General features: G+C 33.5%; 1 protein-coding gene across 4 annotated transcripts; it reads right to left on the reverse strand.

Moving 5' to 3' along the window:
• Positions 1 to 885: 885 nt before the first annotated feature.
• LOC145254921 (acyl carrier protein, mitochondrial-like) lies at positions 886 to 22,041 on the reverse strand. 4 transcript variants are annotated; one of them, XM_080113892.1, is made up of 6 exons: positions 21,767 to 22,020; positions 11,981 to 12,097; positions 11,765 to 11,890; positions 8,507 to 8,594; positions 5,009 to 5,126; positions 886 to 1,125 (listed from the first exon to the last, which is right to left on the reverse strand). In XM_080113892.1, the coding sequence occupies exons 1-5, from the start codon at positions 21,938 to 21,940 to the stop codon at positions 5,035 to 5,037; spliced, it is 597 nt and encodes a 198-aa protein (XP_079970018.1). In that variant the 5' UTR covers positions 21,941 to 22,020; the 3' UTR covers positions 886 to 1,125; positions 5,009 to 5,034. The 4 variants fall into 4 exon arrangements, with proteins under 4 accessions (XP_079970018.1, XP_079970015.1, XP_079970017.1 ...); XM_080113889.1 differs by lacking the exon at positions 11,981 to 12,097 and having other exon boundaries at positions 11,765 to 11,893; positions 21,767 to 22,041; XM_080113891.1 differs by lacking the exon at positions 11,765 to 11,890 and having other exon boundaries at positions 21,767 to 22,018.
• Positions 22,042 to 25,983: the final 3,942 nt, after the last annotated feature.

The following is a 25,983-nucleotide window of genomic DNA, read 5'->3' on the forward strand; positions in this document are numbered from 1 at the left end:
GAATCTTTTTCCATTTGAAATAAGTTTAAATAAAAAAAAAAAAAATGTTTTCCGTTCTTTTTTTGGGGGGTCAATAAGAACTTGTGTAGCTTAATGCAATCTGGACGTGAAGAACGATATGCAATAAAATTTTGTTTTAAAAATGCCACAGAAACATATGGAATGCTTCAGACTGCTTTTGGACCATCTTGCATGAATTGAGTATCAGGTTTTCAGTGGCATAAGAGATTCAAGGAAGGCAGGGTGTCTCTGAGGGATGATGAGCTGTGGAAGGAGTAAGAAAGTCAGAACACCAGAGTTGATTGGTCAAATAAAGAATTTCATGGACATGCCTATAGATACAATGTGCACAGTTTGATGTCAGTGTGGGAACTGTACACAATTATTTGCGAGGAACTGGAGATGCATAAGATTTGTACAAACTTTGTCCAAGGGTGCTCAGAGAAGATCAGAAAGAAAGACATTTTCATGGGCTTCAAAACAGCTCCTCACCCTCCCGATAGTCCAGACTTTGCTTCCTGTGACTTTTGGTTAATCTCCAAGTTCAAGGAAAACCTTAGAGGTTGTCATTATAAGACAATTATATGAAATTGAAAGAGGCTGTGATAAGGGTCATTGACATGCTCACATAAGAGGATTTCCATAAGGCCTTCTAGAAGTTGTTGGAACTATTAAAACAAGTGCATTGCAGCCAAAGGAGATTACTTTGAAGGGGACAAGAATTTCATGTGTGTACTATCAATAAAAGTGCCCATACGAAAAAAGTCTGGAAACTTATTGAAGGCACCTCATAACATACTTCATACCAAATAATACAGAAATGCAATCAGCTTAATTATTGTGAGAATTTACACTCTCAAGGAAAGAACAAACAGATTTTAAAAATTTTTTTCAATAACATAGTTTATTATCTAAAAAGGTGCAAGCCTATTGCTTTTGGAGTTTTTTTCTTTACAAACGGTGAAAGGGCAAATGGAACGAAAGACAAAAGAGAGAAGACCTTCGGATATTTGACCATGTCACCCACAAATCATTGCTTGCTTTGTCCACTTGAAAACAACCTTCCACTGACACAAATTCCACTAGGTGATGTGTGAGGGTGGCAGCTTGCATTACCCAAATGTCCTGGGAAAGAAAAAAAAGTTACAACAGGTTAACAGAATAACAAACTATGAAATCAGCGTACATATATAAATTACATATGTGTATATGTTTATATATTTCTAAGTACAGGATTCATTGCTAAAAATAACCAAACGCTCCATTGTGATACTATCAATGCTTCTCTCCCAAACGTTAGGAAGTAGAAGAGAAAAAAAAAAGGAAATATAACAGAAAATAAGAAATATGATTTATCAGTAGACAATGGATCAGAATTTGTTCCTGAACGCAGACAAAAGAGAGCTAGGTAGGGTCCTAACTAAGGTGTAACTGGCTGTAACAAAAGAACTGAACAATAGATGTAGATATATTTAGAGTTGGTTCGCGGACGCATTGGCGAGTAGCTATGGGTTTGCGAGTCAATGAGCTTTTATGACAGTGGGGGAGTGATTTGCAGACTCTAGCGTTTTGTGACGGTTTTATGACAGTCCAGTTGATGACTGCCTGCTCGACGATGGTTAGGAGAGCAGTTGTGACTGACACAGTTGAAGGTAGATTGTAGCTTGGAATAGATGGAGAAACTTTGAAGAGACCAAGATGAGCTATTGGCAACTGACAAGTATGGCTTGATAGAACATACATATGGATTTTAACATTTAGAAGGTTGGGGAGGTCATACATGCACCCACAGTCCAACCAATATATATGTAAAGTGTCAGAGTTTGTGTTTTCTCTTATTTTTACAATATTTTCTTTTTACACTTGTAAACTCGTGCGTACCCTCTTGCCAACCGCCATTGCGTAAGAGAGGACAAAATCAGAACTAGAATGATAGAAGATGAAGGAAAAATCTATAGCACACAACGTTGACCTCTCTTGAATCGCCACTGCTTGAGTACAATGACAAGGAGAAGTCCAGGACGACCGGAAACAATGCCGAGATAAGTGGAAAGCACCGGGAAGTTCCAAAAAGTCACCGATTTGGTACTTGCCAGGCTTATCATTGCTTAATTTTGGTGATCTGACGGGAACCGGTGTGTTAAACATGATTATGTCATATATGTAGATACATGAAATAAAGTTTATTATATATATATATATATATATATATATATATATATATACACACACACACACACTTCAACCTTACTAGATAATACAATAAGCCTATCATAAAATCCATCTTTTGCATCAAGTCACATTGTAGTGCATAAACTAATATAGCTGTGAAAAAAATTCTCATCAACTTTGCAGTAAGGATTTTAAACAAAGTTAAATATCATTATATATTGATTTTAATCTTTCTAAGAGAATATAGAAGTGGGACAAAACTGTTCTGGGGGATTCACTTTACCAACCCTCTGACAAGTATTCTAATCCGTACACATTAGAAAAGTAACCTTGTCTGCCTGTGGAACAGTTTCTACCAAACTATTGTCAATTTTTTGTCTACAGACTTTAAATTGGATATATGGGCTAGAGCAATTCGGACCTGTGGAAAAAAAATCGATTTGGTTTTTAGCTGGAAAACCCACTGCTAAAGGGTCAAATTGTAAAATTGAAATTTGGTAGGTATAGTTTGACATAATATGCATGTGCAAATATACATTTATTTTTAATTGTGTTAATTTAAGTTCTGATATGCACGTGTCGTTAGCTCAGATGGTAGCAAATACTGCTTGAGAACTAAATGTTTTGGTTTCAATTCTAGCTGATAACACCCAAGTCATTTTTTAAAAAAACTTGAAATCACAACTATATATTGGATACAATATAATAATCAACAGAGAATTGGGTGTATAATAATAAATATTATATTTGCACAAATTAAAATATCATATTTAAGTATATTTTACAACCGGGCAATGCTGGAGGCTTGCTAGCCATTATACATATGCATATATATCATTATATGATTCATCAACATAAAACTATCACCCCAGAGTCTGGTTTTGAATATCACTGGGTTTAGCCACACTGAAAAATCATATGTCAAAACATGCCAGTGGATAATTATATTTTAAAAAATATGTTACTCCCAATCTCGAGGTATCATATTGGTGAGGGAAAAATTATTTCCAATTAGCATTTAGGCAGTGCTTTCCATTCAACTATATCATAGGCAAAATTAACAAATGAAATAGACATGTTTGAATTTTTTCGAGCAAAATATATATTTTATGTAGAGTATGTTTTTTTTTTTTGCTTTTTTTTATAATTTACAAAACTTTTTAGTAAAACTATTTAAACCAAAGAGTATGTTTTTTTTATATATATTTACAAAACTTTAATGAAACTATTTAAATCGAATAAAAGTTAAGCTTTTAATGTAAGAAAAAAAAACATTTAAACCAAAAACATTTAAATACATGGATTTTTTTTTTTTCAAATAAAAATATCAATCCAGGCTGCCTCATTTTGAGGAGCTTGTTCCTTTCAAAAGGGGACACCGTGGATTATAATAGTGGGTTTTTTCTTTATTTAAAAAATAAAATGCCGGTCGTTTAAAAGTTTGGTTCAAATAGTTTTGGATCAAAGTGTGATAGAGTACCCACCAAAGATTTTCCTTTACACAATTGATTCAACTATGTTTTCAATGATAGTTTTATGATATTAAAACCGTTATTATCCAATGTATTCCCTATTGTTTTCACTGGTTGCCATGTTAGTTTTCGTGCATGCATCCAACTTTTTAAAACAAACAGCGACCAGTGAAAACAAACTGCCCTAAAATGAGGCACTCTGGACTCATATTTTTTATTATAAAAAAACCCCCCAAAAAACAAAACATTTATTGAAATGTATTTTGTTTACATGTTTTGTCTTCACTTACTTTGTATTTGCTTTAAATAGTTTTATTTAAATTTCAAAAATAAAAAGAAAAAATGCACTCTACATATTAAGGTTGCAAAAATTCAACATCTTATTTTTTATTTGTTTACAGAGGCCATGTGTGGATATTGTGAATAGTTATAGAGTTATATATTCTGGAATACTTCATGAGCTAATAAAACGGAGAAATGGAATAAAGGCAGCAGCAAAAAGTGCCATTTTGACTCGCTTAATGTACTTTACGAGATGTTCGTCAATATATTGCACTAATCTAGATTGTGTAAAAAAAAAAAAAAAATAAATAAATCAAATCAAATAAAAATAAAAGTTCACTGTTGGGATAATCAGGAAATGGGTTGGTTGGTTGTTTTACGGCATATCGACCCTTTTCGGGTTATTTAATGCCGAATACAAAGATTCTGAAGAAAAAATTTTTAATAGAATATATTTGTTGTTTTCAAGTCAGTTTCTATTTAACCCATAGTTGGAACCCTAACAGGTACTACCACTCTGGGTCAGAGTGGACCTGGGAGCAATGGTAATTAAAGGGTGGCTCCACACTTCCCAAAGCCCGCAAGCTGGGGCCTCACCATATCCAGGACCTCAGGAAATGGGAGATCATCTTACTTTAAATTTATATGTGAAGCTGATCAACCATGCACCAATTGTTTTCTTTTCTTCTTTCTGTCATGTTTTTCAGGGAATTCACACAATTCCAAGAATATGGTATAAAAACTCCACAAACAGAATTTTGATCTAACCCCCCCCCCCTCCTCCTCCATTCATGGTGGCAGATTGTTCTTGTTCTATCAGAGTAGAAGTCTTAGATAATTTTTTTTTTATAAAATATTTTTAGTTAATATCACCTGTAGATTGAACTTCTAACTTCCAGAAGACAATTCAATTATTACTTTATTCTTTATCCGTTGCACCTATGAAGATGCCAGAGTTTGATAGGATGCACATAAAGATGGTCGGAACAACATCCAAGATGCAAATAGTTTTTAAAAATTTTTTTGATGAAATCACTAAAGTATAAAAGGGATTTTACAACTAACCATTCCAAATCACTTACCTACAGATGGTCTAAAATGTCAAAGGTCATTCATAAATGTCATCCTTATCTGCAATATATTGTACAATATCACGAGGCCGCAATAGCCGGTCAGCATCTGCATCAGGAATTTCAAAACCTGAAGGAAATTTTTAAAAAAAATGGAAAAATTAAAGTCAAAATGGCATAAGGCATAAGAAAAAAATAAGGGCAAACAAAATCATAAGTCAGTCATGAGATTGACTACCTCCGTTTGATAATATAAGGATGGGTAGGACCTTATTTTTCCATATTGTATCAAGTACTTTTAAAGTTATGCCATGGAAACGTTGATGAGTAAAAAAAAAATATTTTTCTGATTAGGTTGAAATTGTACATAGTTTTTAAAGAGCATCAGATGAAATTTTGTCAAAATTTTGGCTGACTGAACTTGTCAAGATTATATAAAATACGGAACTTCATTGGCCACATTAAGATTCTTTACAATTAACAGAACCAAAATAATTGCCAAAAGTGCAACTTATGTTTTTTATTACATTGGCATCGCCAAATTAAATCACATGACCAATATTTTGACCAATTAGTTAGCCAATGTAAATGTTAGGTCGTACAAAAAGCAAACAGTGACGATAAATGAAAATGATAATTTCCAAAAATATTTTTACTGATATGAAATTGGTGATCATGTGACAATTTACTTGGTATCTGGAAAAAATTGACAAAAAATACAATTTTATATCAATTGAAAAAATAATTTTTTTAACTATATTTTTGCAAAATTAGTACATCTATAACAAAAATCAATGATTTGTGATACGATAATCTATGTTGAAATTATAAAATAACTTCAAAGATTTAATTAAATAAAATATTAAAAAAATTTTTTTTTTTACATTTTTGAAAAAGATGTAACTGAAGTTCAAATTATTATTTAAAAGTCTGATAATTACCATCTTTGCATCTTAATTTTTTTCATCTTTTGTTCTAGTTGGTGAATTATTTTAGTTGTATTTGTGAAGGTTTTTTGATCTTCAAGTCTTCTGCTTTCTCTGGCTTTTTTGTGTCTTTCAATTTGAAGCATGTAAATAAGTTCTTATTGAGCTGCCCCTCTAAATAATCAATTTCTACCCCGTTTTCCACTACCATTAACTTTTTGCACATGGGAGTCACCACAGTGACTAAGTGATGACTTGACTCCCATATGAAAAGAAAAAAACCCCTTGCATATGCTAAAATCTGAAAACCTGGAACACGATAAGTGCTTTTTTCATATAGGCACTTTTATTGATAGTACACACATGAAACTTTAGTCCCCTTTAAGTAATCTCCTATGGTTGCAATGCATTTGTTCTACCGTTCCAACAACTTCTGGAAGGCTCCATGGAAGTGCTCTTGTGTGAATATGTCAATGACCCTCGTCATAGCCTCTTTCATCTCAAGTGTCTCATAACAACAGCCTCTAAAGTTTTCCTTGAGCTTAGGGAATAACTAAGTTAAAGGGAACAAGGTCTGGACTATAGGGTTAGGGTGAAGAACTGTTTGATGCCCATTTTGGTTAAATAGTCGATGGCAAGAATGGAGCACTCTTGGGACAAACTTTGCGCAAATTTTCCACATTTCAGTTCCCACACTGACATCAAACTGTGCACTTATTGTCTCTATAAACACATGACAGTCCTTATTCATGAAATTCTTTATTTGGCCAATCAACTCTGGTATTCTGACATCCTTACTCCTTCCACACTGCTCATCATTCCTCACACTCTCCCTACTTTATTTGAATCTCCTATGCTACTCAAAACCTGATGCTTGATTCATCATGAAAAATAGTCCAAAAGCAGTCTGAAGCATTCCATACATTTATGTGGCATTTGTTTTTAAGTTCACAACATAATTTTATTGCATATCATTTTTCTAAAGAGTCCTCATGTCCAGATTGCATTTTAAAAATTCACCAGCTTTAGTAGAGTGTATTCCAATTCTTGCTGTAGCTGTTCATTTGAACTTGAAATCATAAAGATTGGTCAGTCATCTCATAAGATGTATAGCAATAACATACTGAATTTTCAAGAGTCTATGACAATTTTAAATGCCTGTACAAAAAAGTCTGGCAGCTTATTGAAGACACCTCATATTTCACAACTAGGATTAATGGCAACCTATCCAGGAAAAAGAAATTTAAGGCTAAAATGATTATCTGTAATCTTGCCTTAGCATGTAAATGGATACACAAGTGCAATTACTAGTTGGTTGAGGGAGGATAACCAGTTTAGATGCAAGAAGTGTAAAACGAAGATGGTTGAGAACAAGATATATTTGGAAGCTTCCCATCAGTAACAATCAGATTAATAAAATATTAACGAAAACGCCTGTGAAAATTTTATAACTTGCTTCAAATTTTGAAAAATTCAGAACCCCAAAATCTGTGGTGTGAAAATGAAAAATTTTGCATAAACTTCATTGATATTGTTAAAAAGTTTAGTTACCTGGAGTACCTTGGAGTACAAGGTGAAACAGTCATGAGTGCGAAAAATGGAAAGAGTAAGTTCAAGGAACTTCTGCCTTAATGAACTAGCAGAGCTTATCACCGGCAACCAAGGGAAAAATCAATCAGGCATGTGCATATAGTGTGATGTATGGATGGAAATGAAACTTAACCAGTGGAGGTTGAGGACATGCATCGCATGATGGAAAAAAATATGAGAATGATATGACTGATGTGTAAAACAAAAAAAAACCACACCTCTGAAGTCACTAATGAGGAAGAGATGATAGTGGAGTAATGCAATAAACATCAAGGTTCTCAGTCAGAATGTTATTCTCACGTTAAACGTTCTGACAGATTTGGAATTAAGATTGTTGATCAACAACTACTTTAATAGACTTAGCAGAGGAAAAATTTTATGGTTGGGAAGAAATTGACAAATATTCAATAATTATGAAGTTTGTGAAGCAAACCTTTGTGCCAGACCCTAATCAAAGGCTTTTTTTTTGCCTATGTTTATTCTGCCATCTTGCATGGCAGTGAGATATGGACCTCAAACACTTCTGACTTGCAATGATTTTAGCGCAATGACCATGTTATAAGGTGAACTTACAACAGTGAATGAATCCCTTCAAACACGCTCTATCAGATGCTTGGTATTGGTGGGATTTAAGATGCCTTACACGTATGGCATATCCGGTGATTTTGGTCATATACAGTATGCAGCACTGGGAAGATCTGGTCCGAATGCATATGAAGCAACTGTTTATAACATGACTGATATCAATCCTATGGATCTGATCGCATGAAGCGCAAGCATGAGAAGTTGCCTACTCTGAAGTCCGGAACATTTGCAGCATCTTAAATACCAAAATCTGATGATGACAATGACATCCACTTTACCATAAAAAGCATAAATAGGGGTACCAGTTTATTTTCCCATAGTCTGACCACGGAACAGGTAGAACTAGTTTACATGGTGCGAATAGTAACTGATCTGAAAGTTTAAAACAGGTGGTGGTGGACAAACTTACCGAATTCATCTTCCATTGCCATGATAACTTCGACTGTATCAAGACTGTCCAATCCAAGGTCATTCATAAAATGAGCATCCAGGCTTAACTGAAAATAGTAAAAGAAACGAGTTAAAAATAATTAAACAAAGACAAAATAGACATTTTTAAATATATATTGCTAACATATTTTCTTCCCTTTAAATATTTTCCATGATGCAACAAGATCCGACAATTCTTATTTGAGATGCATCCATCAGCATCAGTCAAAAGTCCTTACTCCCCTCCTTGCTCCTGTATAATAGCTTGCTTTACTTTCTTCTGTTTTAATTGGGTCATCTTCCTCTGGATTCTCATTAGGGCAAGCTTGTCTTTTCTGTAGAGCCACTCAAGAAATTTAATTCTGCTTATACTTTCCTTTGTCAACATAACCATAATGCTGTTAGTATACAAATCAAAGGGATGTAATCCATTCTAACCAGAGTCAGTATTAATATAGTACAGATTTTTTTTCTTTTTTAACCAAACTAATTACAAAGGTTTTGGCTAAAAAATATATTAAACAAAAGAAAAATGTGTCAAGTTAAACGCTAAGTAACTAACTATAGTCATAGGTAACTCAAAGGCTCCCTTTTCATTAACTGCTACATAGAGGTTTAAGGGAGGGTGTCACTCCATTTTGAGGATTACTCCACTTGACCTTGACCCTTCTCTCATAATACTAAGTGTTTTAATAAGTGGATATCAAGTAGGATTTTTTTAAAGTCTTTGGTATGACTCTACCAAGGATTGAACCCTGGTCTTCCAGCCCATTAGCAAACGTGCCATTATGCCAAATGGGCCAGTCAAATGTCAAAATAAAACTAAAAATGAATATTCTATTTATACTTTTACTAGAAAAGTAGACTATTCTTTTAAATTCTTACGTTTCATGAATTTTTATCTCAATGAAGAAAATGTGAAATTTCAAAAGATTCCCATCAGTAACAATCAGATTAATAAAATATTAACGAAAACGCCTGTGAAAATTTTATAACTTGCTTCAAATTTTGAAAAATTCAGAACCCCAAAATCTGTGGTGTGAAAATGAAAAATTTTGCATAAACTTCATTGAAATTGACTAGAAACATTGAACAACTTTAGATGGAAAAAGAACCGTATCGCATAAGTTCAGTTGATCAATTGGGAAAACTAATCTAGGGCTTTTGAAGTTGTTTTATTTGCGACATTGATTCCAGAATAAAAAGAAAAATACAGCAACAATAAAGAGTCAATACAAGGTATGAAGGAACTAAATTAAGAATAAGAATAAATTTTAATAATAAGAATCTATATAAAAGCCAAGTACGGCCAAGGATGGAATACTGCTGCCATATCTGGGCAGGAGCTGCTAAAAACAGCCTATCTTGCCTTGACAGAGTACAAAATAGACTTTGTGGCTTAGTGGGGGATGCCTTTTTCTCTACCCTGCAACCTCTCCCCACAGAAGAGACGTTGCTAGTCTATCCTTGTCTTATCGTTATTTCCATGGAAGGTGCTCCAATCTCTGGTCCCCCCTCGCCAATCTTTCACGAAAAACACCCGTCTAGCTGAATCCACTGTGAAAAATTTCCCCCACTCTTTATCTGTACATGAATTAAAACGTGGATTCCATGAACAAAGCTTCTTTCTTAGAACTGCACGCCTGTGGAACTCTGTTCCATCTGCCTGCTTCCCACCTGACTACAACTTGGATGTCTTCAAGTCCAACGTAAACAAATTCCTAATGAACCGCCCCCTTAAGTAAACACTTCATCAAATCTCCACACTAACATACTGTACTTGCAATAACCCTTATCCCTTAGTGGCTTCCGGGCCTTGATAAGTGGTGACCACCGTGTAAAAAAAAAAGTCCATACCTATTGACTAGGAAGATTTTCTCTTACTGATTTAGGACAGAAAAGATACAACTATAAACTTCAATTTCAGCCCAAAGACTGAGGAAAAAAAAATAATACATAAAACTGAATGTATGCCCGGCTCGTTTCAATAATCACAAAAGCAAATTTGATTTTCAGAAGTGGAGAAGAAAAGGTATAATCTTAATAACTGATAGAATGACAGGAGAGAACAATCACATGTAAATTTAATTTTTATGAGCAAAGAAATGGAGGCATCATTTTAACTGTTAATATAAAAGGAGAAAATGTTTTTCACGTTTAATATTTGACAAAAATTATCGGAAAGAGAATGAGATATCATCTCACTTGATTACCAGTTTTTATTCAAGGGAAAAAGATTCAAATTTAAAATAAAAATTATCTTATTGATTAATTTTGTTTCACTTATTTGAAATTCTAAATTTACCTTGTTAATGATAAAAAAACACTTAAATTGATTTTGATTCACGCCATACCAACTGTCTATGGGTATTTTAATGCTAAATAAAGTAGTCAAATGGAATTTTATAAGTAAAAACATTGCTTTTAGAAAGCAGTTTTAGAACATTACTCTTCTGAATAGGTAATCTTTGTTCTCAACATGATTGACCGTCAGTCGCAACCTTCTTGCATCTGTTTGGGGAGAAAAATAAAGAGGTTTTGATTTTTAGAAGAATAAGATTGAATATGGTTGGAATGAATTTATAAATACTAAGACATGACCAAATGATTGATTGGATCGGGCCGCTCTGATTTCTCATCTAGCTGAATTAAGGGTCAAAGTAGAGCGTTGTAAGTCACGTGACAATTTACACAGAATCTTCTCAGAATTTTAAATGGAATCCTGAATTTAATCCGCAGGATATATATAGTGATGTATAGTAATAAGTAGTAAAATTGTAAATCTAAAATCAAGAATAGGTTTAAAGCTCCTAAAATTAATACCAAAATTGTCCGCAAGCACCTGTTCCTAATTGATAAAGTATTTGGTAAAATTCCGTTTTAAGTGACACTCTTCTGAAGGTTGAAGAGTCAATCCTCAGTGTGGGTGATACTCAAAATATAATTGCGAATGACTTAGGAATCCTTTCTACCTGGTCATGACTGACAGAATGAAAGCATGCTAACCTTATGGATTAAATAAAGAATTTCATTCGAAACTGTGCAAAATCCGAAAAAGGTTGAAAGTTTGATAAATTGAAACACTGAAAATAGCACTCAATAGTCCGATTAATCCAAATATTAGACATTTGAGAAATGGTAATAATTTTATGAATATACAGATTACAAGTACAACTTTCTGGTTGGTGTCGGGGGCAGGGGGCATTAGAAGGAATGAAAAGACACCAAAGTTAAGTACCTTGTTAGGATCAATTTTGTCATAAAGATTGAGAACGAGCAGAACCCTCTTTTCAACGTTCTCAAGAGTGAGCGTAGGCCTGTGTCCATATGACCTGGCGGGGTTAATCACGCTTGTGAGGGATGGCTGCTAGAATGGCAGAAGGAAAAAAAAAAAAATAACATGAATTAGGGGAAAAAAAAAGGTGCAAAAAGATATTAAAAAACATAAAAATACCTTATCTGCAGAGATTTTATCATATTCCTTGCAGATTTTGAGAACTCTTTCTTCAATTTGGACAACTTTGGCTTGACTGGCTAGGAGACGGATCTGAGGTTCAAACCCACAAAGGGGCTGACAGCAACAACAAAGAATGAATAGAGAAATATACAATCTTAACAGATAAAAAAAAAATAGAAATGTCAATCAAAATGAAAAGTAACATTTTTAAAACAGTTTTCCTTAACAGTACATTAACCCATCTGTTTTTCATTAGTTTTTTTTTTCATGTCACATTCTCATGAATACACATTTTTTAAAACTTTAATTCACCCAAAGCAAGATAGAGTATGATTGAGACATAAGGGGTTACTATTAATTAGGATGCCCTTTAAGTGGAGACCTGTGCAACAATGTTTATTCACATTATATTTAAATTTCTGCATGTTGGTACAGTCAGGGGAAACAGTAGGAAGGAAATGCCAAAGACTAGTAGTTTGAGGAAAGGAACTATTAGAGTAGAAAGCTCTCCAGCATCAGGGAATCTCCACAGTGAATAGTAGGGATTTAGCTGATTATTTGATTGGTAGAGTGTTTTTATGTTGCAGAGCACATTTCATTGAAGAGACACAACACTGCAGTGATGGGACAGAGGTTGAAGCTTGGTCGACTGCAGGATCTATTAGATTATAGATTCTTTTTTTAATCCTGTTTAAGAGGTAGAGACTAGTGGTTGGTGCACCAGCTTAGATGTGGCAACAGTATTCCATGCATGTGCAAATGGTGGTTTTGTAGATGTACATGATACTAGCAGATGTAAGTTTTCTAGCACAGTAGAGGGAACCCACTTTCCGTGAGGTAGCCTTGGTGGCATCTTGAATGCGTTTGTTTTTAATTCATGTTATGTATGAGTGTTAGACAGGAGTTTGAATGTTTGACTCTTGGGTAGAATGCTATGAGTCCTGACAATCAGTGATTGAAAAGATTTCTTGTAATTGTTAAAAGAAAGGATTTTTGTCTTAAAATTAAATGTCCTGACCCAACTATAGATTGGAGGCAATTTTCTAAAGATTCTGCCACTGCCTTGGGATATGTGCACCTTTGTTTTACTCACATATTGAGAATAAAGCATTCTAGTGCCATCAGCAAATATACCCATCTCTGACACGATTTCATCAGAGAGGTTGTTTATGAAAATAAGGAATAATAAAGATCCCCTGGACAACACTCACATTAATGTCATGCTGTTTGAATGAACGTCCATCAAACCCTAACCCGACGGATCTTCTTTTGACTAGGAAGTCTAATTATATTAAATATTAATCCTGTAATACTATATAATTAACTCTCATGAGAAGACCCTCATGCCAGACTTCATCCAAGGTTTTAGATATATCACGTGCTGCCGCCTTAGTTTAACCTTCCTTGCTTATTGTATGGTATGTATGTTCTGAGATGATTGTTAAGATTTCTGTAATAGATGGTTTACGCTTAAATCTATACTGATGGTCAGAAACAAGGTCAGCATTAATGAAGTGGTGGATTCTTGCTAGAGTGGTTAAAGGTTTTTAGTGAAGAGCAAGAATAGACTTACGAGGCGATAATTTTAACAGAATTCTTAAATACTGGTACTACAGCTACAAGGGAAGCAAGATTTGGCAAAGCATTTGTTGAAGAATTTCAAAAGGACAGGGACCAGCACAGCACTTCTTTATTGCTATAACAGAGATAAGATCAAACCCACATACTTTGACGTTGTCAAGATCTTTTTATTATGGTTGAATATGAATGTTCATTGGCCACTATTCACCAAACTATTATAGACTTTCAAGAAATCACTAGTTCCTAATTCCTATGACTCAATGCTCTTTCTGGTCATCTCAGTATACCTACTTCTAGTAGCATCTATTACACTCTTACAATAATTTCTCAATGCTATAAATTTTTGTCTATTTGTAGTTGACTTATGGCAGTTAAATTAGCAGAATGCTTGCTTCTGAGCAATAGCAGCTCACAGGTTGAAATGACCAACTGGGGACAGTGGGGGTTTGCTATAGAATGTCCACATGGGGACATTTGCTTCAATGCTGACCAATTCATTTACCTCATTTGCGCACTGATCAGCAAAACAAAGATTTCCAGTCTGCCTGTTATTTCGTCATTTGGAGTAATGGATGTTTGGCTTTGAGTCAATACTTTAAGGTGATATCAACCATTATTATAAGATGATCAGGGTTTTTGAGTGGACTATATGTATCAGCCACAAGTCTCAGGCAAAGTGCTCAAGAATAGGTTGAAAAGTGAGGCTTGCTGATCCTCACGATCTGGGGAGCAAGTTTAGAAAGAGTCTGTGAAAGGGAATGCACAATAGAGAAACTATGCAAGCTCTTACTAACTGCCTCTGTATAACTCGAGAAACCATGCCAATTACTGTGGTGATCATTAAAATCTCCAAATACATTTGGGTGTTCAGATCTAAAAAGTGCTGCATCTATACTATCACAGTCTTTGAAAATACAACCCTGGGTCTAAAGATAATGGAGTGGGAGATATACGTTAATGTAGAATGTATCAATGTTAATGCAACAGGTTATGGGTAGTCTTGGAGGGTTTAAGGTTCAATTTTAACAAGATACGCTTGGGCAGACACACACTTTAGCTCAATATAATAAATCAATATCCAGGGCAACAAATATAATTTTGAATTGCAAGTAGAGCAGCTCATTGTTTTTATGGCATTCAACCTGGTTGGGCAGAGTCAGTGACCCATATATAACTGTCTTGAGAAAGGTCACTCAGTGAATCAAGATTCCACCATGAAAGGCAGACTATAGACATAAGAACATGAAAATATTATAACCCTGTTTAAAGAGTTACAAGGAAAACAGAACACTAGAATAGAGCAGTAAAATGCATTAAGAAGAACATACAAAAGTGAGGGTTGTTCATCTAGCCGACAATTAACCTTGGTTGGTCCACTGGATATTGACTCCTGCTTCACGGCCTTGTCTTCCGATACTTGTGTAGGACTCAGTTCATTTGTAGGTAACACAGGTAGTTCCGCCAAAACAAAAAATAATGAATGGAACGAATAAAATTTTACAACTTTCGTGGAGGGTTTATAAATTTCCATTATCAATAGTAGATCTGTAGATGACCATATTGTAGCCCTCATGGAAACAATACTTATTTTTGTTTTTATTCAAGAGAGTGTGATGCATTTATTTTTGCATTTGTTGCATTTTGCTGCATTTTCATCTAACAAAAAAAAAGAAAAGTTTCATTGATTTTTCTTTATACGATACATCTAAAATTTGGTGATAATTAGTGTTGGGAAAATAGGTTATCATCAAACAACAAAAATAAGACTGATCCTTTTTTTTTTTTTTTTAAATTATTTATGGGAAGTCATTCACATTCAAGTGAAGGTCACCAAGAACTTAACAAAAATGATAAGGATTGATACTGCAGTGTTAAAGACAGAGTCATGAAGTTTGAGTTGAATAGTTAGAAAATTCTTTGCCTAAGAAGTCTCAACTTTGTAAAATGCCAGGATGTGTGATGGATGTTGAGTGTTTGAGTTACAAATTCAATTCATTAGATTTTATTATTTGGACTACTGTTATTATCTTGGTTGTTATTCTCACGTTTCGGCCAGTGTAACCTCCGACTTTCTTAGGTGTATCTTAATAATGTCTTTGATTAGTTAACGGTGGAAAGAAGGTTTCGTTCTTTTTTCCCAACGAACCATGATTATTAAAATTAAAAATGTGATGTATTTATGAAATGAAAAGAGCATAAAGTTTTCATTTTCATATTAATTCAGGTTTGTACCAACTATACGTTTCCAAATTTTTGAGACAAAGATAATGCATTATTTAGACTACAGTTCTATGGACAATGAGAAACTTAATTAAATTTTGCATGCACACATTTTCCAAGGATCTGTGTCTCTCTCTTATATATATATATATATATATATATATATATATATATATATATATATATATATATACATACATACATACACACACACTAGTAGGCTGCCCAACGTTGTCCAGTCATAAAATATGTTTAAATATATTTAAATTTATGCAGATTTGGAATTTGTCATTATAGAGCCAATTCTCTATTGATTATTCTATTTTGCCCAACATGTAGTCGTGATTTCAAAAGTTAAAAAAAAATATGACTTGGGTGCCATCAGCTAGAATCGAAACCAAAACATTTAGTTCTCAAGCAGTATTCGCTACCATCTGAGCTAATGACACGTGCATGTCAAAACTTGACAAATTAACACAAATGCTTATTTGTGCATGCACAGAGTATATACATTACGCCAAACTGTCTGCTAAGTTCCAATTTTTTTTCAATTTTGACCTCTTAGCAGCTATTTTTACCAGTTGAAAACAAAATCAAATTTGTTCCATAGATCCAAATACACCTACATATCAAGCTTTAAGTCTGTAGAACAAAACTGAACAGTAGTTTGGTAGAGACCATTCTTTACAGACAGACAGTTTTATATTTACATAAGAGAGCCTTGAAAAACATATCAGTCTTCAAACTCAAAACACTATAAAAAGATACTATATATAAATAAAAAATTACAGATATTAGAAAAAAGGTTTACATTAACAGATCCATCAACAATGTTATTTGAAAAGAGATTAACATGGTTTCAATGTTTAATCATGGCTACCAGCCTCCAGCTATGTGAAGTAGTCATAATAAATATTGAAGAAAGATCAAGGACAACCACCAAGGAGATGGACCAACCAGAAAAGAGATGAGATTGGTGTGCCACTCCCAACGGTGCTAAGTAGCCAAATTTTGTTCTCAAGCATGTGGCGAAGTTCACTGGCATATGTATACAAGTCAATATATACATTATGACTAGCGGAAGATGGAGTTTCTTAAACGGAATCTAGATATTTAAATTTCACAAGTCAAAGTCAGGCGTTTGTTATCTGTATATTGATCTGTTTCTAGGAAATATTGACTTCACCAGCAATCCTCAGTTGCATGTATATCCCCGTCAGGAGAAAGTGGTACTGTTAGTTTTTGCTGGGCAGTGTCACAGTTCTTGCACATAGGGCATCTGGTATTTCTAAATAGTCACATATTTATGTTATTAATTCTGAAGCCATAAAAGCAGATATCAAAATGCACCCCGTACAACCCTAATACAATGGAGAGATGCCCAATTTCAGTTGAAAATCAGTTGCAGCAGATAAAAATCCTATAAATATACAATGACAAGATACTAAATAACACTAAATATGAGAACAGTAGTCCAAATAAAAAATTCACAAACATTCATTTTACTTATATTTTCACAAAATCTGACACGAAGACCATTTCAATTTTGGAAAACATCTTCATTTTAATATTCAAAATTGAAATTATTTTAATGTCTGAGTTTGTGAAAAAAAATTAAAAAATTGAGTTATCTCCCTTACATTTGTTACCATCATGTAGAGTTGTGCCGGTTTATTTATCTGCCTTTTACAATGGGGCAAGGTTAGACATAGAATCAGTTTATAATGAGAATACAGTCCCTTCCCCATGGTTGTAATGTTGACATCCACTCCCACCCAATAGGAGACGGTAATGCTTAAGAAGGATGAACTACCAAGATGACAAGTATAAATCTGCCCTTATCAAATAATAGCTGTTGTTCTGTCAAAAGAAATCCTCGTAGATGGAGGGAAATATTTTTACTTTATCCCCATCCAGAGCCCCCACCACCACCACACACCCCTCTCAAAAAGGTTGGAGGGGGGCTGTTTTTTTCCTACACACACACAAAAAAAAAAATTCATGGGAAGACACGTAAATAGGGACAAATAAACACCTATGGAAAGTCATTTATAAAGTGTCTATTTTAAAATCAATATTTGATATTACAAAGTAACTATCCCCTTTTGAACGAGTCATTGTCTAGGACTTATTTCTCTTTATGTTTATAACTGAGTGCAGGTTAGGTTCTGCTCACTCGCTTATTAAGTCAAACCATTAACATCAGAGCGTGAGAATCTCATGCATGACAACACTTAAGAAGGAGGTCATGGTTATATAAAAAAATGAAGAATGGTTATATAAGAAAATGGAGAATGGTTACTTTCCATGGTAACTGCGCAGAATAGCACACTAAAGAATTTAGCGTAGATTCCATCACCTTCAAACACCCCGTAACCCCATCACTAACCCTAAGTAGAGAACCAAGATCAAAGTGTAGTATCTGTTCTTCAGATGCTGCACTTCAATTTCTTGTTCAGTCAGTGAAGGAGAAATCCTTCACGACTAAGACAATTTTTATTTTTGTTCCTTTTCTCCACATTAAAAATCGACCCTGGTGTCTAACTGTTCCATGGAGAGGCATTGTAAATAGGAACCCTAAGTAGAGGATCTCCATAACCACCAACATTCATTGGCGAATTTAGTTAGCACAAGTAATTGAACACTCACCTTAAAATCAACGAATTTTATAGATTTTCAGATCTGCTGAGAATGAATATCATATCCCAAACTGGCGCTGACAAATAGTTTTCCTGATATTAAGACTTTAGTTTTTCCAGTGTAATACATTATGATCTTCCTTCAGTGATTGCCATGTTTTTTTTTTTTTAACTTCAAATACTTAGATAAACAATGCGCAGACGTGTGAATTTTTTTTAAAGCAAAATGGCGACCAATGAAAACCATTAACAGTACATGCAGCTATGTTGTTGCCCTGCTGAAATAACGTTATTAGTTAGAAAGTAATCCTTAAAACTGGGAGGGGAGTGTGTTTTGTACGCATTTTGTACTTTCACCTAACAATTTAATAAAGATATTGTAAAACTTGAATTTAACTTAAAATACTATTTAAAAAAAAAGCACGATAACATAAGTGCATACCTCATTAATACAATAGAAAAAAAATGCCTTAATATACAAATAAAAATATTTATCAGCGCCAGTTTTAAATGTGATATTCATTTTCAGCATACCCGAAAACCTATACAAGTCGTCATTTTAAAGGTGAGTATTCAGTTAGAAATAAACAGTAAATTGACAAAGCACACTTTCCACATTGTAAATTATTTTTGAAGAAACTAAAATAATTCAAATAGGGAATGAGTTCAAAATGACGGAACTATTTTTTTTTTTTTTTTTAATTCAGTTTTGTGAGGGACATTATGCGTTATAAAAGGACCACCACCACCACCACCACCACCACTAACCTAAGCATAAAATTAACTATATCAGGCTTAAATTTTACCAGGGAATAGTTTTGATTTTACCAAAAAAATTACAAGCGTCCACATGTACTTGCCTCCTAAGAAGAAGCAGAATTTGACACAAGATAAGCACAGAGAATTTACAAAAAAAAAAAAAAAACTAAAAGTATATTTATGTTAAATGTTAGTGTTCCCGAATGTCTCAATACACCCCTAAAGCTCTTGACTTTAAATAAATTTCAACTACTAATACAGGAATTCAAAGTTTTCTAACATTTCAACTTCTGACGGAGCTCAAAAAACTGAACGGTAAAATTTGTGACAGTCGACAAATGCTGCGAAATCCATCATCTACCGGCGTTATTTAAGTTCTGCAAATCTGTGTTTACTTCCGTTTTGTGCTGATAGTTCTGCTTCACGATGTTTGCCATGAAAAAGTCTTCTGATTAATGTTTATCAGTCAAAAAATATTTTGTTCTGAAAAACAGCCAAGTTCGTTTGCTTATTTAAAAACTGGTAAACATCAGAAGAGAATTTTTTTTCAGAGGATTCATCGTGAAGTAGACCGGTTTACACAAAATGGAAGTGAAGACAAAAATGCTGAACCGCCCCCCCCCCTTAATTATAATTGTTTAGACTATTTTTCTTTTTATTTAAAAATCAACAAGAATGGAAAACAATTTTATTTAAGTTATTGTTTAACTCTTTAAGTTAAATTGGTAAATTGTTACTTTAACTACAACACTCACCTTTTAAATTGACGACTTTCATAGCCTTTCGGGTCTACTGAAAACGAATATAACATTCAAATTTGAGGTAGACAAGTAGTTTTCTGGATATTAAGACATTTTTTCCAATGTATTACTTAAACTTCAGTAGCCGTCGCCATTCTTAACATGAGGCAAGTATTTTGTAACACGCATGCGCATTTTGTTCAGTTGGAAAAACATGGCCACCAGTGAAAACACTGGATACATTGGATAATAAAGGTCTTACTAACCGGAAAACATCATGTCTACCCCAAATTTAAATGTGATATTCATTTTCAGTATACCCTAAAACCTTTAAACGTCATCAATTTAACGGTGAATGTAGACTTGGTGTAAAAAAAAAAAAAAAAAAACATTGAAACTTTCGATAGATTTCCAATGATTTAAAATAAAATGGCATTTAATTCGATTAGACTTTAAATATCTGTGCATTAATATAATCAAACATTTTCCAATCGATTTTGAATGAATGAAAATTTAAAGAAAAATTGTCTGAAAAATTATAATTAATGAAGAAATAAACGCAGAGATTTTACCGCTCTAACGTTAATAAATAACGTTATTTAGAAAGCCATTCTTAAACATGAGGAGGGCGTTTTGTAATTATTCTGTACTTTCACCTAACAATTTAATAAACAAAAACACCGTAAAAATTGAATTTAGCTTGAAAATACTATTTAAAAAATAGCACGGTAACAGATGCAAGAACAGTAACGCCAATAAAAAGGTAGATCGTGAATTTCAGCGTCCCAAATTCACCTTGGTACCGTGTTACTATAAGACCTTATCTACGAGGAGTTCACACACACGTAATATAGTACAGTTTTAAATAGTTTAAATTCAATTTTAAGATTAAATTAAATACTTTTGCAGTTTACGGGTCATGCTGAAATAACATTATTTAAAAATCGATTCTTACTGGAGCCTTGTTAACTATTCTGTACTTTAACCTAACAATTTCATAAACAAGAAGTACCGTAAAAAGAATGAATTTAAGTCAGAGATCCTGTTTAAAAATAGCACGATCTATAAACTGCAAAAAATACCTAAATTAAATCTTAATAAATATAATTTGACGTGAAATAAATAAACAAACATGAATTTAAAAAAAAAAAAAAAAAAAAAAATCAACCATTATCAATATAACGATGACCTTGGAGTGGGAATATAAGTTCGTGGATCTTCAGCAATATTAATTATTATTGAACATAGCAAGCACATTTTTACAAGTTTAGAAAATATTCTTTCCTTTTCAACAGAAAAAAAAAAAATTTGAAATGCATTAAAAAATATGAAATTCATTAGAATAAAAATATTTTCTATGATAAAGACAAGTCCGAGTTTTATTTGAAAAAAAAAGTGAATAAAAATAGAAAGCATTATTGATTACTTAAATACAATATTAATTATAACATTGACTTTATAATTATTTTAATTAAATAAGATTTTTAATAAAATAACTTCAGTAATAAACTTATTCGCTTCGTCAAGCGGAGCATACATTCATGAAAGAATAACAAGATAAAATCAAGTAAAGTTAAACACCCCCCTCTTAGAAAATGCATAAATATATTTATTTTCACAGAATTAAAAAATACATAAAAGACAATTCGAATCAAGTAGATATTATTTTATGTTCATAACAGCAAAGTTTTGCAGTAATAATTAGACATTTTAAAATAGGAATGAAACCGACTGAGGGTCACCTCTAGAAATAACCCAAAAAGACATGTGCTGAAAATGTAGCATTATTTAACAGGAGAGTTCCAATTATAAATTAAAAATGTCTCCCTTTTTTTATTATTTACCTGAGACTTCGACGATGTTGACAACAAGGATGGGTTGTTGTGTTTGGTTTGCGGGTATCCAAATGCGACATGATTACTGCAGCCAGCTCTAACAGCCAAGGACCGACTTAAATGCAGGCGAAGGCCTGTAGAGGAGCAAAGAAGCTTCGCACTCCTGGAAGAGAGAGATGCCATTTTCTTTCGCTTGGCAGCCTAGCGAGTAACGGCTTCCCACAATACACCAGATTGGATAGATCAACTTCCGGCTGTTGCATATGTCGTAAACCATGAGGCCGCTTACGTCCTTTGCCTCTCTGTGTGTGTGTGTGTGTGTGTGTGTATATATATATATATATATATATATATATATATATATATATATATATATATATATATATATATATATATATATATATATATATATATATATATATATATATATATATATATATATATATATATATATATATATATATATATATATATATATATATATATATATATATATATACACACGCGTGCGCACGTTTGGGTGGGTGGGTGGTTGTGGTTAATAATCATTCCAAAACCAGAAAATGTATTTATTTCACAATCATGTTACTTTATTCATATCTTAGAAGCCATCATGTCATCCAACTCTGACATCCAAGATGAAGTTCAATACCACTTAAAATGCACTGACGTTGGAATTTTTTTTTGTACCAATAATGGTGCATCCCCCTGTTTACATTTATTATTGTTTATCTGGTTCTTATATATGATTTTTTTGTATTTTGTATCCATTATGATTTTTAGTTTCGTATATTTTCGGTTTGTATGAAACTCCCTTTAATTTGGAGAAAAGGGAAATGCTAGCTCTGTAATGACGTCACGAGCCCGGCGCGTATTTCGTCCTCTTTTGAAATTCTGCTGACGTGGAGAATGAACGTGTTCATTGCCCGGCGCTGAAAATGGAATTTTGAAGAGCCTCCTTCAAAGAAGTAAACCCGGCAAGAAATTAATACTCGGCTGTGACGAGACAGACTTCTGGAAATTAACTACGTGGCTGCGGTTTTGCACATATTTTACAAGGAGTTAAATTGTTTTAAAGATAATACCTTTTTACGTGACAAGGAATTTTGGAATTTCCTATCCGGACAAGCGACGAGGACTTGCTCCTGAAATTCATGTGTGTCTCTACGGTTTGCACACGAACATGGAGGGAAGAAAAATTCTAAAAGAACTTTAAACAAAAAAAAGAAAAAGGCATGTTCCTAACTGGCTTTCAATTGTGAGTACGCTCCTAAAATTAATTTCATATGCGAGTGTGATTAGGAGATACCATTTTGTATTTTAGTATTGTATTTGTTAATGGGTACACACACATCTTTATAAGAACCAGTGCTGTTTTTTTTCATTACATGTTACTTTTTTCATAATATGTTACTTTGGCGTTCTTAAGTTAAATGCCCGCAAAGGGAAAAATTTGCAACTTATTGTAAATAAAATTTCTTCTTCATTTCAAAGCAAGACATTTATATTTTATTCTTTACCCCCTCCCCCTATTTTGTTTCATGCTTTTTTTTTCAGCTTAGTTATTTTAGCGTTGAATTTATCTGGAAGCAGGATAAATTCCGACATCTTCTAACCTGTGTGTTTCATGACAGCAAAATGACAAAGCTGTCGTGCTTTCAACATTTCTCTTCAACTAAGAGACCTGCACAACGTATCCCTGATATCGCAAGGCGCTGGAGAAGTTCCACCAACGCTGCTAGTGGAGTATTCCGGATATCTCTTGGAAGGACTATTGTATCAAAGTCAGCGTTCTCCGGGAGGCTAATACTGGCAGCGTCAAAGCCATTGTCATTAGGAACCAGCTGAGGTGGTCGGACTATGACATCAGGATGTCAGATTCCTGGCTGATGAAACAACTATTCTATAAGCAGCTAAAAGCAGGAAAGTGCAGTCAGGGAAGCCAGAAGAAGCAATAAAAGGATCTTCTGAAAACTGAAAGCAAACTTGAAGAAATGTAGCATCAATACATATGTATAGGAGACCCAGACCAAGAACAGGCAAACCTGGAGGCAGACCATCGCCGAAAGTACAGCCACCTTCGAGGCCAACTGATGTACGAACCTTGAGGAGAAAAGAAAGATAAGGAGGGAGGAAGAAGAACGCCCTCGAGCCAACCCTCTAAATGGAAATGGAACTATCTGTCTTCAATGTGAAAAGCAGTTCAAGGCCAGGATTTCGCATACATCAAAACCTAGAACACAACCACCATCCTCATTGCTGAGAAGGTAGCCAAGAGGATTTTATTCATATGTTAATATAACACGTCTTACACATGTTTTCGTTGACTAGCAGAAATTCATAAAACAACTCATCAGAGACAGATATGTGTTTCTTGGAAAAAAACAGTTGGAGAATTTTTTTTTTTTTTGTACTTTTTGCTTAAAATAAAATATGGTGAAGGAAAAATGATGATAAAAGGAAATGGAACTTCACAAAGTCATAAAATACACTTATTTATTACAGAATATATAGGCACCTTTCAAAAAAAAAAAAGATTGGATTCACAGCCCATGAGCAGACATTATTTTATAGTGCCATATATATAGGATCTTCAAGTAATATAACGTTGCTTTATTTTTATTGCTTTTCCCCATTTTTCTTCTTTTTTTTTTTTGTCCTACACAAAACATAACGCAACGTGATTTTATTTTAAATTGTACATATTTTCGACCCTTCTCCTTTTTTTTAAACAAAAATTGCTCAATACCGCTTTGAGAAAGCGAGAGAAAAACCAGTCAACTGATCCCCCCCACTTTTTCTCTTCTGCTTTTCATCCCGTTTACTATATTTCAAAACGTTTTTAATCATGAATCATAAAAGTCTTCTCTTCATGATTGCAATATTTAAATTCTATACCCGCCCCCAAAGAATCATTAAATAGCAAGGATAGTTCCTGTTTGTTTCTCTTGAGATCCATCTTTTCCATTTGGCGGGCCAATGTTCAAACGTTCTGTTCAAGTGTAAAAAGAAATTAGCCATGGCCACAAATTTCTTTTTAAAACTTATACAGAACATTTGAACATTGGCCCACCAAATGGAAAAGATAAATCTCAAGAGAAACAAACAGGAATTATCACTGCTATTCAATGAAACATGCATAAGAGAAAAAATGTTGGACAAATATACGAATATATATATATATATATATATATATATATATATATATATATATATATACAGCCTTTGAGATTTTACACTACCGGTCGCCACAGTCGATTGAAAATTTCTTGGGGCGACTAAAAGTCGTAAATCACTCGCCTGCCAGTCGATAAAATTTCTTTAAATAAAGAAATGGGGAAAACTCATTTATTTTACGACTCTCAAATATGCGGTGACTTAGAATGACCTATGTCTCATCATTTGTGAATTCTTTCATCTCTGGCTGTGAGACCGTTGGAATATCGTATTGAAAAAAGAGTGGTCACGCTAAAGGTCAACCAGAGGTCAAATTTACACAATAGGCGTGTAGTCAAAATGTCGCCTTCATTTAGCTCTCAGATTTTGAAATTCATTTGGGAAAAAAAAATCTTCAATGCTACAACTACATACACTTCATGCTTACAAAAGTAAAGACGAACATTTGAAAGAGGGAAAAAACGCATCGTTCCGTCAAGCACGCACTGAAAATTAAATTATACAACAAGTAAGTAATCAGTTTTCGCTTCAGTTTTGTTTCTTCATAAACAAACATTATTTATTCCAGGGACGATAGAAATGTATCAGGATATAAACAAATCTGGACATGAATTATAAAAATGTAAACATAAAAATATCAAGACGGCTGATTATTAGTAACATGTTATACATGATATAATATTTCGACTTAAAACCTAAAAATATAGAATAAATGTATAAAAAAAACCTTTATTGTTTCATTAACAAAGCTATTTAATTACTAGGTTAATCTATATAAATTTCGCTGAAATGTTCAATGTATATGATGCTAAATGTCCATTTTTATTATGATATCGCTTCGAGTTTTGTTCAGTAATTATTGTAAGTAACTATTTCTGATTTTTTTGAGCTGCTGGAGTGCTGGGATGATTGCGTGTTTCAGAAAATTTTTCAATTAGAGACTTCATATTGAAATGTTTTAATAAAAAAATGAATCTGTAATATTTGTTTTGCATTTTAAAATATATTTATTTCAAGGGTGTGATTTTAAATTATGCTTTCTTTGTGTA

Source organism: Euprymna scolopes, chromosome 30, assembly GCF_053919585.1.
Source record: "Euprymna scolopes isolate OS-2025 chromosome 30, ASM5391958v1, whole genome shotgun sequence".
Classification (NCBI taxonomy): domain Eukaryota; kingdom Metazoa; phylum Mollusca; class Cephalopoda; order Sepiida; family Sepiolidae; genus Euprymna; species Euprymna scolopes.